Source organism: Taudactylus pleione, unplaced genomic scaffold (genome assembly GCF_031769625.1).
Source record: "Taudactylus pleione unplaced genomic scaffold, aTauple2 ptg000194l, whole genome shotgun sequence".
Taxonomy (NCBI): Eukaryota; Metazoa; Chordata; class Amphibia; order Anura; family Myobatrachidae; genus Taudactylus; species Taudactylus pleione.
The window spans coordinates 66,643-82,403 of record NW_028284596.1 but is presented as its reverse complement, the minus strand read 5'-3'; the positions used below and the strand labels follow the sequence as shown (position 1 = coordinate 82,403).

At 44.5% G+C, this 15,761-nt stretch overlaps 1 protein-coding gene across 1 annotated transcript in view; it reads right to left on the bottom strand.

Moving 5' to 3' along the window:
* KCTD19 (potassium channel tetramerization domain containing 19) overlaps positions 1-15,761 on the bottom strand; it is a 108,286-nt gene that overhangs the window by 37,333 nt on the left and 55,192 nt on the right. The window contains 3 exon segments of the mRNA XM_088476780.1: positions 3,581-3,737; positions 4,082-4,136; positions 4,632-4,715. Of these exon segments, the coding sequence (XP_088332906.1) occupies positions 3,581-3,737; positions 4,082-4,136; positions 4,632-4,715 (296 nt within the window).

The window sequence follows — 15,761 nt, the reverse complement described above, 5'->3', positions numbered from 1 at the left end:
AGCCTGGAATGGAACTGGGCATACTCCACCATACGAACGCCGACACCATGGACCCTAGGAACCCTCATTGCCGAGTGAACAGACACCTGGCAACTCCTCAGGCAACTGGGCACTCGTAGTTGTAGGGAGGAAATATTTTCTGGAGTCCGAAAGATATTTTGCTTACGAGAATCCAGAAGGGCTCCCAAATGAACCATCCTTTGTGACGGAATCAGGGAGGACTTTTTCCAGTTTATCAGCCACCCGTGCGCTTGCAGACAAGCGATCGTCAGGTGCAGATGTTGTAGAAGTACCTCCGGAGAGCTTGCCAGCAATAGGAGGTCGTTGAGATAGGGCAGAAGCCGTATACCCTGGCTCTGCAGATGGGCAGCCATGACAGCCATAATTTTGGTGAATAACCTTGGAGCCATGGAGAGGCCATTGGGCAGAGCCTGAAATTGGAAGTGGTGCTGACATACAGCAAACCGCAGATATCGCTGGTGTGAAGGCGCTATAGGAACATGGAGGTAAGCGTCCTGGATGTCCAGGGTGACCATGTAATCCCCCGGTTCCATAGCCAGAATGATGGAACAAAGTTTCCATCCTGAATTTGGGCACTCTGAGGAACTTGTTCAGCGACTTTAGGTTGAGGATACAGCGACTTTAGGTTGAGGATAGGCCGATGAGACCCATTGGGTTTCTGCACCAGCGCTGAGCTGAGGGGAGGAGCCGCTAGACAAGGATGGCTGTCTCCCCTGGCTAGCAATTAACACCCTGGACGCCGGGTCCCGCTGCCGGCATAACTCCCTGGTGGTCTAGTGGACACGCGGTGTATGCCTCCGGAGAGGGTGACCCGCATCTTACCTGTTCTCCGGTGATCCGGCAGCAGTTATGGGATTCCCCCAGAGCCCGGCTAGTACAGACTCCGGGGTCTCCCCGCGATCCCCAGATCTGTACTGGCGTTGCGGCGCCAGCAGGGTATAGGAGCGGCAGCATGGACAGTCCGACGCTGCCGCTCTGAATAGTTAAAAAATAAATAAAGTTAAATGAAAACTTAAAATAAAATAAGCTTTGGGGCTGCTAATCAGCCCTCCTGCGCTAACGGTGACCGGACTCCGGCCGGGCACCAACTTAACCTGAGGTGCCTGTGGCTCGGGGGCGGGGTATAGAGGAGGATGGACCCAGTGCATCCTGGGAGCTAAAGCTTTAACTGCGTGGTGCCCGTGGATCCAAATCCAGCTATACCCCAAGTCAACCCCCTATGGACCCTAAAGAAGAAATCGCAAAAGTTACATAAATATGTAAAAACAAATAGTATTGAATCACTTAAGAGTAATTGAATAATTACTCCAAATACAAACAAATATACTCAATCATGTAATAGTTGCTCAAATATTTTGTATGACGAAAATTTGTTACTAAATCTCTGTCCTAAGATATAAATCCAATGGTTATTAGCCATCAGGGATACACACCAATCAATTATATAAGAGGGATAACCGGAAAATAAGTCCCTTATGTATAAGGTAATCCAGTTATCAATTAGAAACACTAACGGAGTGCTTTTTAGAGAGATCGCAAAAGTCAGAATAGCTTTGAATCCCTGTTCATCGGGATAAATACATAATATGTCAAGCACTCAGGAGATATAGGCCCTGATTCAGAGCCGGACGCTCTGACCAGAGCGCTCGCTCTGAATCAGGGCCGTCCTAGTTAAATTTGGAGCGGCCTTATGGACGCTCGCATAGCTGTGGGTTACCACCCACAGCTTATGCGAGCGTCCATGATGATGGTCGCGATGGTCAAGACCATCGCGACCATCGGGCTTGCGACGAGACCCTGCGGTAGGGTCTCGCTGCCACAAGCCCTGGAGTGATTTTGGCTCTATCAGAGCCAGAATCACTCCCACTGACATCACTAGTGATGTCAGTGGGGCCGGCCCCAGACGGTAGGCGTTCCCATGGGAACGCCTCCGTCTGGCAGCCATGCCCCCGGCACGCCCACCAAAGGGGGCGTGCTGTCACTCACCATCGACAGCACGCCCCCTTTGGTGCAAGACCCAGAGCGACAGCTTGGCTGTAGCTATCCGGGTCTCGCGCATGCGCAAGACGGAGCTCCCTCCGTCGTGCGCATGCGCATTTGGGTACCATCGACCCGCTTGCGAGCATCCTGCGCTCGCGAGCGGGTCTGAATGAGACCCATAGTTCAAAATGCTTCTAATAAATGCACTACAGCCCAAAAAAACACAATGATTATAGGTGGATTTACCCAAATTTCGACTCAGTCTCTTACCCACATGGTAGAACGTTCAACAATAAAATCAACACACAAGACTGGTCTGGAATATTCAATCTTGATAATATGCGCAATATAAATGGTAAATGCTGTTGCTCAAATCAGTCTGAAAGGCAAAAATCTGTGCATAAATTAGCCATTGCAGGGGCGTGCATAAATTAGCCATTGCAGGGGCGTGCATAAATTAGCCATTGCAGGGGCGTGCATAAATTAGCCATTGCAGGGGCGTGCATAAATTAGCCATTGCAATGGCGTGCATAAATTAGCCATTGCAGGGGCGTGCATAAATTAGCCATTGCAGGGGCGTGCATAAATTAGCCATTGCAATGGCGTGCATAAATTACCCATTGCAATGGCGTGCATAAATTAGCCATTGCAATGGCGTGCATAAATTAGCCATTGCAGGGGCGTGCATAAATTAACCATTGCAGGGGCGTGCATAAATTAACCATTGCAGGGGCGTGCATAAATTAGCCATTGCAATGGCGTGCATAAATTAGCCATTGCAGGGGCGTGCATAAATTAGCCATTGCAATGGCGTGCATAAATTACCCATTGCAATGGCGTGCATAAATTAGCCATTGCAATGGCGTGCATAAATTAGCCATTGCAGGGGCGTGCATAAATTAACCATTGCAGGGGCGTGCATAAATTAACCATTGCAGGGGCGTGCATAAATTAGCCATTGCAATGGCGTGCATAAATTAGCCATTGCAATGGCGTGCATAAATTAGCCATTGCAGGGGCGTGCATAAATTAGCCATTGCAGGGGCGTGCATAAATTAACCATTGCAGGGGCGTGCATAAATTAACCATTGCAGGGGCGTGCATAAATTAGCCATTGCAGGGGCGTGCATAAATTAGCCATTGCAGGGGCGTGCATAAATTAGCCATTGCAGGGGCGTGCATAAATTAGCCATTGTGATGCCATACGCAGCTTTCACTGCGTGCGATGAGGTTAGCAATTCCTGTGTAAGGTCAGAGCTTGTGCAATTTTGTGTGTGAGGCTGCGATTGTACTCAATGTGAATGGAAAGCCATTGCTACGTGCCAATTCCTGTAGTCTGTGCTGCAAGTTTTCCTCACACGCAGCTCTTGAGCCAAACAACACGGACATTGCTCCATCTGATCACACATGTGAGAGGCCAACGCGGAACTACTGTTCATCGGGGACAGGCAGACGGATCGCTTCCAGTCTCACTGTAGATCTGCAAGGTGTAGCCAGATCTCCAGACCGCCTATTCACCCACACACTATAGGAGTTCCATAAAATCCTTTGCCCATATACACTGCAATATTGTGCTAACTGCCCAATATCTGGGGCGATCTCAGCCCTTTAAACTGGCCATTAGAGATATTTCCAGTCATTCTGGCGAATGGTGCAAAAGATCTTGAAGTGACTGCAAACATTGAGAGATTTATCTTCACGATGTATCCCTCTACGCTGGTCAGAGTAAGTGGAATCTGCAGGAGGACGGTCTGACAGATAGGACCTGCACGGGAGAGCAAATCACTAAGCCACAAACGATTCTGCCACTTGGCGATTATCCTCTGTCTTGTACATACAATGGACGCTAATCATACAGAACAAATGGTTATTCTGCCGGACAGGCTGGAATTATCTCTAGTTTCACAATTCAACATCGTACAACCCATGAGGATGATGAGAACCAGGATCTGTTATCACCATACATTAATATTCATTCCTATAGTGTCACTGTACTGTATAGTTGTCACTATGTGAGATCATGACTTGAAGAGCCGCCTAATATGGTGCTTTACACATAGATATAATAAACAAGAATCACCTTAGGTTTAGGGTCTTCCGAACACCCGGTGGGCAGGCACTTTTCTAGCCATAATCTGCAGAACAAACATTGCCTCCATCACACATACGGCCAGGTCTGTATATAACTACACTCCTAAATCTGCCATAGCAGCTGTGTGTCAGTATTTATCCCATTATACTGCACAATAGCCGGTAATGGTCACAAAGGATCAGCCTCTAAACTTCACCCATCCCATAGACAAACGCAGGGGGGAGGGGTTCCAGTTGCCAAGAAACTCCCCCCTCCAGGCCAGTGGCTGAAATCATGACCACAATAGCTATATTGCAGAATATGATTTTACAAGAACTTCTGCCACAACATGCAGTACAAGGAACTGAGTGCACGGTTAGCGCACCAGACCAGACTATAAGTGCTCATTATGCCCCCTCCAAGGGTTGGCCACACCATAAAATGATACACATGGAAACCCCCTCTAGAAATCCCACATTTGCCCCTACATCCCGAATCTCAAGTACATGCTGGCACCTTTCATGAGCTTTATGACTAGTGAGAGGAAGGTCCCAGTTACCTATATGCCTGGCACTCCTGCAGAGCTTCCACCAGTGACGGGATATTAAACTCATTCACTTCCTGACGGAGGAGTCTCCATTCTCTGTAATACAGCGAGAGCCACAGGTATCCGATTCAATAACATATATTATACAGTAAAATAACAGAACATAAATGAAACATTCCGCCAGCAGAGATTAGAAGAGATTAATCTGGGAGCGATGCTGGGATTCCTTTGTACAGAACATACCGAGCCCCAGGGAGTGATCCGCACTTGTTCACAAACATAAAATACGGGACATTCGCTGAAGCAGGGGAGAAATTTCCTATACACCAACCCCATGCCCTGGCGTTTCTCCCGGCACAGCATTATGTCAGTGCCCCTATACCAGGGTCTTCAAACCAGGATTGGCGAAATAGGTGTGACTTGCTGCCAAGGTCACTACCGGTCACACAACAGGCAATTTCACTATATTGCGGAAAGATATTGATCACTTGGGTGTTAGACAATGGTTGCCCTCCTTCCCCACACTCTCATGTGATACCTTAAGAACTTACGTAGTTCGTGTAGGTTACTACCACCAGCGTAATACCAAGATATTTCATCATTATATGCTATAGGTCCTGTTACTCACACCATCGTCAGGTCGTAGCGGGAATGATCACATCCCGAGCTGGCTGGCGTTGCTCACCCCACAGGCAGCTTAGTTACATTTGGGACCTGCCGTTCCACGACACTGGCTTCTGGTCAGACGACTCTCGTTGAATTATTTGGTAACCTACTTACCCCCTTCTCTGCTGAATGGGCCCATATGTGCGATGATTCCCAATGACCAGAGAGGCTGGATAAAGTGGATTCTTGCCATTAGTGTGGCTGTGCGCAAAGCGATTCTACAAACATGGATTACACCCGCGCCAACCACTTGCACCCTTTTCACGGCCAAATATTTAATATGGATTGGTTGGAATCTTCATCTATCTATACATATTATAAAATAAAGTCCCTGGTAGGCGTCTCTGTCTGTGTGTTGGGGATAATCTCGAGAACCAATGGACGGACTTTGATGCAGTTGTCGCTATTCTATAGAGCATGTGTGGAGGAAGGTTTGGGTGTATGACACATTATTGTATGACAAAAGGGAGCCGAGCAGTGATGATATTAGTGATGTAGCTGTCGCTAATGTATAGAGAATGTGTGGAGGAAGGATTAGGTGTAGGACACAGTAATGTATGACACAAGGGAGCAGAGCAGTGATGATATTGGTAATGTAGATGTCACTAGTGTATAGAGCATGTGTGGAGGAAGGATTAGGTGTATGACACAGTAATGTATGACACAAGGGAGCAGAGCAGTGATGATATTAGTGATATAGCTGTCACCAGTGTATAGAGCATGTGTGGAGGAAGGATTAGGTGTATGACACAGTAATGTATGACACAAGGGAGCAGAGCAGTGATGATATTGGTAATGTAGATGTCACTAGTGTATAGAGCATGTGTGGGGGAAGGATTAGGTGTATGACACATTAATGTATGACACAAGGGAGCAGAGCAGTGATGATATTGGTAATGTAGATGTCACTAGTGTATAGAGCATGTGTGGGGGAAGGATTAGGTTTATGACACAGTAATGTATGACACAAGGGAGCAGAGCAGTGATTATATTAGTGATGTAGCTGTCACTAGTGTATAGAGCATGTGTGGAGGAAGGATTAGGTGTATGACACAGTAATGTATGACACAAGGGAGCAGAGCAGTGATGATATTGGTAATGTAGATGTCACTAGTGTATAGAGCATGTGTGGAGGAAGGATTAGGTGTAGGACACAGTAATGTATGACAATAGGGAGCAGAGCAGTGATGATATTAGTGATGTAGCTGTCACCAGTGTATAGAGCATGTGTGGAGGAAGGATTAGGTGTATGACACAGTAATGTATGACACAAGGGAGCAGAGCAGTGATGATATTGGTAATGTAGATGTCACTAGTGTATAGAGCATGTGTGGAGGAAGGATTAGGTGTATGACACAGTAATGTATGACACAAGGGAGCAGAGCAGTGATGATATTGGTAATGTAGATGTCACTAGTGTATAGAGCATGTGTGGAGGAAGGATTAGGTGTATGACACAGTAATGTATGACACAAGGGAGCAGAGCAGTGATTATATTAGTGATGTAGCTGTCACTAGTGTATAGAGCATGTGTGGAGGAAGGATTAGGTGTAGGACACAGTAATGTATGACAATAGGGAGCAGAGCAGTGATGATATTAGTGATGTAGCTGTCACCAGTGTATAGAGCATGTGTGGAGGAAGGATTAGGTGTAGGACACAGTAATGTATGACAATAGGGAGCAGAGCAGTGATGATATTAGTGATGTGGGTGTCACTAGTGTATAGAGCATGTGTGGAGGAAGGATTAGGTGTATGACACAGTAATGTATGACACAAGGGAGCAGAGCAGTGATGATATTAGTGATGTAGATGTCACTAGTGTATAAAGCATGTGTGGAGGAAGGATTAGGTGTGTGACACAGTAATGTATGACAATAAGGAGCAGAGCAGTGATGATATTAGTGATGCAGATGTCACTAGTGTATAAAGCATGTGTGGAGGAAGGATTAGGTTTATGACACAGTAATGTATGACACAAGGGAGCAGAGCAGTGATTATATTAGTGATGTAGCTGTCACTAGTGTATAGAGCATGTGTGGAGGAAGGATTAGGTGTAGGACACAGTAATGTATGACACAAGGGAGCAGAGCAGTGATGATATTAGTGATGTAGCTGTCACTAGTGTATAGAGCATGTGTGGAGGAAGGATTAGGTGTATGACACAGTAATGTATGACACAAGGGAGCAGAGCAGTGATTATATTAGTGATGTAGCTGTCACTAGTGTATAGAGCATGTGTGGAGGAAGGATTAGGTGTAGGACACAGTAATGTATGACAATAGGGAGCAGAGCAGTGATGATTTTAGTGATGTAGCTGTCACCAGTGTATAGAGCATGTGTGGAGGAAGGATTAGGTGTATGACACAGTAATGTATGACACAAGGGAGCAGAGCAGTGATGATATTGGTAATGTAGATGTCACTAGTGTATAGAGCATGTGTGGAGGAAGGATTAGGTGTATGACACAGTAATGTATGACACAAGGGAGCAGAGCAGTGATTATATTAGTGATGTAGCTGTCACTAGTGTATAGAGCATGTGTGGAGGAAGGATTAGGTGTAGGACACAGTAATGTATGACAATAGGGAGCAGAGCAGTGATGATATTAGTGATGTAGCTGTCACCAGTGTATAGAGCATGTGTGGAGGAAGGATTAGGTGTAGGACACAGTAATGTATGACAATAGGGAGCAGAGCAGTGATGATATTAGTGATGTAGCTGTCACAAGTGTATAGAGCATGTGTGGAGGAGGGATTAGGTGTATGACACAGTAATGTATGACACAAGGGAGCAGAGCAGTGATGATATTAGTGATGTAGCTGTCACTAGTGTATAGAGCATGTGTGGAGGAAGGATTAGGTGTAGGACACAGTAATGTATGACACAAGGGAGCAGAGCAGTGATGATATTAGTGATGTAGATGTCACTAGTGTATAGAGCATGTGTGGAGGAAGGATTAGGTGTAGGACACAGTAATGTATGACACAAGGGAGCAGAGCAGTGATGATATTAGTGATGTAGCTGTCACTAGTGTATAGAGCATGTGTGGAGGAAGGATTAGGTGTGTGACACAGTAATGTATGACACAAGGGAGCAGAGCAGTGATGATATTAGTGATGTAGCTGTCACTAGTGTATAGAGCATGTGTGGAGGAAGGATTAGGTGTATGACACAGTAATGTATGACACAAGGGAGCAGAGCAGTGATGATATTAGTGATGTAGCTGTCATTAGTGTATAGAGCATGTGTGGAGGAAGGATTAGGTGTAGGACACAGTAATGTATGACAATAGGGAGCAGAGCAGTGATGATATTAGTGATGTAGCTGTCACTAGTGTATAGAGCATGTGTGGAGGAAGGATTAGGTGTATGACACAGTAATGTATGACACAAGGGAGCAGAGCAGTGATGATATTAGTGATGTAGATGTCACTAGTGTATAAAGCATGTGTGGAGGAAGGATTAGGTGTGTGACACAGTAATGTATGACAATAAGGAGCAGAGCAGTGATGATATTAGTGATGCAGATGTCACTAGTGTATAAAGCATGTGTGGAGGAAGGATTAGGTGTAGGACACAGTAATGTATGACACAAGGGAGCAGAGCAGTGATGATATTAGTGATGTAGCTGTCACTAGTGTATAGAGCATGTGTGGGGGAAGGATTAGGTGTAGGACACAGTAATGTATGACACAAGGGAGCAGAGCAGTGATGATATTAGTGATGTAGATGTCACTAGTGTATAGAGCATGTGTGGAGGAAGGATTAGGTGTATGACACAGTAATGTATGACACAAGGGAGCAGAGCAGTGATTATATTAGTGATGTAGCTGTCACTAGTGTATAGAGCATGTGTGGAGGAAGGATTAGGTGTAGGACACAGTAATGTATGACAATAGGGAGCAGAGCAGTGATGATTTTAGTGATGTAGCTGTCACCAGTGTATAGAGCATGTGTGGAGGAAGGATTAGGTGTATGACACAGTAATGTATGACACAAGGGAGCAGAGCAGTGATGATATTGGTAATGTAGATGTCACTAGTGTATAGAGCATGTGTGGAGGAAGGATTAGGTGTATGACACAGTAATGTATGACACAAGGGAGCAGAGCAGTGATTATATTAGTGATGTAGCTGTCACTAGTGTATAGAGCATGTGTGGAGGAAGGATTAGGTGTAGGACACAGTAATGTATGACAATAGGGAGCAGAGCAGTGATGATATTAGTGATGTAGCTGTCACCAGTGTATAGAGCATGTGTGGAGGAAGGATTAGGTGTAGGACACAGTAATGTATGACAATAGGGAGCAGAGCAGTGATGATATTAGTGATGTAGCTGTCACAAGTGTATAGAGCATGTGTGGAGGAGGGATTAGGTGTATGACACAGTAATGTATGACACAAGGGAGCAGAGCAGTGATGATATTAGTGATGTAGCTGTCACTAGTGTATAGAGCATGTGTGGAGGAAGGATTAGGTGTAGGACACAGTAATGTATGACACAAGGGAGCAGAGCAGTGATGATATTAGTGATGTAGATGTCACTAGTGTATAGAGCATGTGTGGAGGAAGGATTAGGTGTAGGACACAGTAATGTATGACACAAGGGAGCAGAGCAGTGATGATATTAGTGATGTAGCTGTCACTAGTGTATAGAGCATGTGTGGAGGAAGGATTAGGTGTGTGACACAGTAATGTATGACACAAGGGAGCAGAGCAGTGATGATATTGGTAATGTAGATGTCACTAGTGTATAGAGCATGTGTGGAGGAAGGATTAGGTGTATGACACAGTAATGTATGACACAAGGGAGCAGAGCAGTGATTATATTAGTGATGTAGCTGTCACTAGTGTATAGAGCATGTGTGGAGGAAGGATTAGGTGTATGACACAGTAATGTATGACAATAGGGAGCAGAGCAGTGATGATATCAGTGATGTAGCTGTCACCAGTGTATAGAGCATGTGTGGAGGAAGGATTAGGTGTAGGACACAGTAATGTATGACAATAGGGAGCAGAGCAGTGATGATATTAGTGATGTGGGTGTCACTAGTGTATAGAGCGTGTGTGGAGGAAGGATTAGGTTTATGACACAGTAATGTATGACACAAGGGAGCAGAGCAGTGATTATATTAGTGATGTAGCTGTCACTAGTGTATAGAGCATGTGTGGAGGAAGGATTAGGTGTAGGACACAGTAATGTATGACACAAGGGAGCAGAGCAGTGATGATATTGGTAATGTAGATGCCACTAGTGTATAGAGCATGTGTGGAGGAAGGATTAGGTGTATGACACAGTAATGTATGACACAAGGGAGCAGAGCAGTGATTATATTAGTGATGTAGCTGTCACTAGTGTATAGAGCATGTGTGGAGGAAGGATTAGGTGTAGGACACAGTAATGTATGACAATAGGGAGCAGAGCAGTGATGATATTAGTGATGTAGCTGTCACCAGTGTATAGAGCATGTGTGGAGGAAGGATTAGGTGTATGACACAGTAATGTATGACACAAGGGAGCAGAGCAGTGATGATATTGGTAATGTAGATGTCACTAGTGTATAGAGCATGTGTGGAGGAAGGATTAGGTGTATGACACAGTAATGTATGACACAAGGGAGCAGAGCAGTGATTATATTAGTGATGTAGCTGTCACTAGTGTATAGAGCATGTGTGGAGGAAGGATTAGGTGTATGACACAGTAATGTATGACACAAGGGAGCAGAGCAGTGATTATATTAGTGATGTAGCTGTCACTAGTGTATAGAGCATGTGTGGAGGAAGGATTAGGTGTAGGACACAGTAATGTATGACAATAGGGAGCAGAGCAGTGATGATTTTAGTGATGTAGCTGTCACCAGTGTATAGAGCATGTGTGGAGGAAGGATTAGGTGTATGACACAGTAATGTATGACACAAGGGAGCAGAGCAGTGATGATATTGGTAATGTAGATGTCACTAGTGTATAGAGCATGTGTGGAGGAAGGATTAGGTGTATGACACAGTAATGTATGACACAAGGGAGCAGAGCAGTGATTATATTAGTGATGTAGCTGTCACTAGTGTATAGAGCATGTGTGGAGGAAGGATTAGGTGTAGGACACAGTAATGTATGACAATAGGGAGCAGAGCAGTGATGATATTAGTGATGTAGCTGTCACCAGTGTATAGAGCATGTGTGGAGGAAGGATTAGGTGTAGGACACAGTAATGTATGACAATAGGGAGCAGAGCAGTGATGATATTAGTGATGTAGCTGTCACAAGTGTATAGAGCATGTGTGGAGGAGGGATTAGGTGTATGACACAGTAATGTATGACACAAGGGAGCAGAGCAGTGATGATATTAGTGATGTAGCTGTCACTAGTGTATAGAGCATGTGTGGAGGAAGGATTAGGTGTAGGACACAGTAATGTATGACACAAGGGAGCAGAGCAGTGATGATATTAGTGATGTAGATGTCACTAGTGTATAGAGCATGTGTGGAGGAAGGATTAGGTGTAGGACACAGTAATGTATGACACAAGGGAGCAGAGCAGTGATGATATTAGTGATGTAGCTGTCACTAGTGTATAGAGCATGTGTGGAGGAAGGATTAGGTGTGTGACACAGTAATGTATGACACAAGGGAGCAGAGCAGTGATGATATTAGTGATGTAGCTGTCACTAGTGTATAGAGCATGTGTGGAGGAAGGATTAGGTGTATGACACAGTAATGTATGACACAAGGGAGCAGAGCAGTGATGATATTAGTGATGTAGCTGTCATTAGTGTATAGAGCATGTGTGGAGGAAGGATTAGGTGTAGGACACAGTAATGTATGACAATAGGGAGCAGAGCAGTGATGATATTAGTGATGTAGCTGTCACTAGTGTATAGAGCATGTGTGGAGGAAGGATTAGGTGTATGACACAGTAATGTATGACACAAGGGAGCAGAGCAGTGATGATATTGGTAATGTAGATGTCACTAGTGTATAGAGCATGTGTGGAGGAAGGATTAGGTGTATGACACAGTAATGTATGACACAAGGGAGCAGAGCAGTGATTATATTAGTGATGTAGCTGTCACTAGTGTATAGAGCATGTGTGGAGGAAGGATTAGGTGTAGGACACAGTAATGTATGACAATAGGGAGCAGAGCAGTGATGATATTAGTGATGTAGCTGTCACCAGTGTATAGAGCATGTGTGGAGGAAGGATTAGGTGTAGGACACAGTAATGTATGACAATAGGGAGCAGAGCAGTGATGATATTAGTGATGTAGCTGTCACAAGTGTATAGAGCATGTGTGGAGGAGGGATTAGGTGTATGACACAGTAATGTATGACACAAGGGAGCAGAGCAGTGATGATATTAGTGATGTAGCTGTCACTAGTGTATAGAGCATGTGTGGAGGAAGGATTAGGTGTAGGACACAGTAATGTATGACACAAGGGAGCAGAGCAGTGATGATATTAGTGATGTAGATGTCACTAGTGTATAGAGCATGTGTGGAGGAAGGATTAGGTGTAGGACACAGTAATGTATGACACAAGGGAGCAGAGCAGTGATGATATTAGTGATGTAGCTGTCACTAGTGTATAGAGCATGTGTGGAGGAAGGATTAGGTGTGTGACACAGTAATGTATGACACAAGGGAGCAGAGCAGTGATGATATTGGTAATGTAGATGTCACTAGTGTATAGAGCATGTGTGGAGGAAGGATTAGGTGTATGACACAGTAATGTATGACACAAGGGAGCAGAGCAGTGATTATATTAGTGATGTAGCTGTCACTAGTGTATAGAGCATGTGTGGAGGAAGGATTAGGTGTATGACACAGTAATGTATGACAATAGGGAGCAGAGCAGTGATGATATCAGTGATGTAGCTGTCACCAGTGTATAGAGCATGTGTGGAGGAAGGATTAGGTGTAGGACACAGTAATGTATGACAATAGGGAGCAGAGCAGTGATGATATTAGTGATGTGGGTGTCACTAGTGTATAGAGCATGTGTGGAGGAAGGATTAGGTTTATGACACAGTAATGTATGACACAAGGGAGCAGAGCAGTGATTATATTAGTGATGTAGCTGTCACTAGTGTATAGAGCATGTGTGGAGGAAGGATTAGGTGTAGGACACAGTAATGTATGACACAAGGGAGCAGAGCAGTGATGATATTGGTAATGTAGATGCCACTAGTGTATAGAGCATGTGTGGAGGAAGGATTAGGTGTATGACACAGTAATGTATGACACAAGGGAGCAGAGCAGTGATTATATTAGTGATGTAGCTGTCACTAGTGTATAGAGCATGTGTGGAGGAAGGATTAGGTGTAGGACACAGTAATGTATGACAATAGGGAGCAGAGCAGTGATGATATTAGTGATGTAGCTGTCACCAGTGTATAGAGCATGTGTGGAGGAAGGATTAGGTGTATGACACAGTAATGTATGACACAAGGGAGCAGAGCAGTGATGATATTGGTAATGTAGATGTCACTAGTGTATAGAGCATGTGTGGAGGAAGGATTAGGTGTATGACACAGTAATGTATGACACAAGGGAGCAGAGCAGTGATTATATTAGTGATGTAGCTGTCACTAGTGTATAGAGCATGTGTGGAGGAAGGATTAGGTGTAGGACACAGTAATGTATGACAATAGGGAGCAGAGCAGTGATGATATTAGTGATGTAGCTGTCACCAGTGTATAGAGCATGTGTGGAGGAAGGATTAGGTGTAGGACACAGTAATGTATGACAATAGGGAGCAGAGCAGTGATGATATTAGTGATGTAGCTGTCACAAGTGTATAGAGCATGTGTGGAGGAGGGATTAGGTGTATGACACAGTAATGTATGACACAAGGGAGCAGAGCAGTGATGATATTAGTGATGTAGCTGTCACTAGTGTATAGAGCATGTGTGGAGGAAGGATTAGGTGTAGGACACAGTAATGTATGACACAAGGGAGCAGAGCAGTGATGATATTAGTGATGTAGATGTCACTAGTGTATAGAGCATGTGTGGAGGAAGGATTAGGTGTAGGACACAGTAATGTATGACACAAGGGAGCAGAGCAGTGATGATATTAGTGATGTAGCTGTCACTAGTGTATAGAGCATGTGTGGAGGAAGGATTAGGTGTGTGACACAGTAATGTATGACACAAGGGAGCAGAGCAGTGATGATATTAGTGATGTAGCTGTCACTAGTGTATAGAGCATGTGTGGAGGAAGGATTAGGTGTATGACACAGTAATGTATGACACAAGGGAGCAGAGCAGTGATGATATTAGTGATGTAGCTGTCATTAGTGTATAGAGCATGTGTGGAGGAAGGATTAGGTGTAGGACACAGTAATGTATGACAATAGGGAGCAGAGCAGTGATGATATTAGTGATGTAGCTGTCACTAGTGTATAGAGCATGTGTGGAGGAAGGATTAGGTGTATGACACAGTAATGTATGACACAAGGGAGCAGAGCAGTGATGATATTAGTGATGTAGATGTCACTAGTGTATAAAGCATGTGTGGAGGAAGGATTAGGTGTGTGACACAGTAATGTATGACAATAAGGAGCAGAGCAGTGATGATATTAGTGATGCAGATGTCACTAGTGTATAAAGCATGTGTGGAGGAAGGATTAGGTGTAGGACACAGTAATGTATGACACAAGGGAGCAGAGCAGTGATGATATTAGTGATGTAGCTGTCACTAGTGTATAGAGCATGTGTGGGGGAAGGATTAGGTGTAGGACACAGTAATGTATGACACAAGGGAGCAGAGCAGTGATGATATTAGTGATGTAGATGTCACTAGTGTATAGAGCATGTGTGGAGGAAGGATTAGGTGTATGACACAGTAATGTATGACACAAGGGAGCAGAGCAGTGATTATATTAGTGATGTAGCTGTCACTAGTGTATAGAGCATGTGTGGAGGAAGGATTAGGTGTAGGACACAGTAATGTATGACAATAGGGAGCAGAGCAGTGATGATTTTAGTGATGTAGCTGTCACCAGTGTATAGAGCATGTGTGGAGGAAGGATTAGGTGTATGACACAGTAATGTATGACACAAGGGAGCAGAGCAGTGATGATATTGGTAATGTAGATGTCACTAGTGTATAGAGCATGTGTGGAGGAAGGATTAGGTGTATGACACAGTAATGTATGACACAAGGGAGCAGAGCAGTGATTATATTAGTGATGTAGCTGTCACTAGTGTATAGAGCATGTGTGGAGGAAGGATTAGGTGTAGGACACAGTAATGTATGACAATAGGGAGCAGAGCAGTGATGATATTAGTGATGTAGCTGTCACCAGTGTATAGAGCATGTGTGGAGGAAGGATTAGGTGTAGGACACAGTAATGTATGACAATAGGGAGCAGAGCAGTGATGATATTAGTGATGTAGCTGTCACAAGTGTATAGAGCATGTGTGGAGGAAGGATTAGGTGTAGGACACAGTAATGTATGACACAAGGGAGCAGAGCA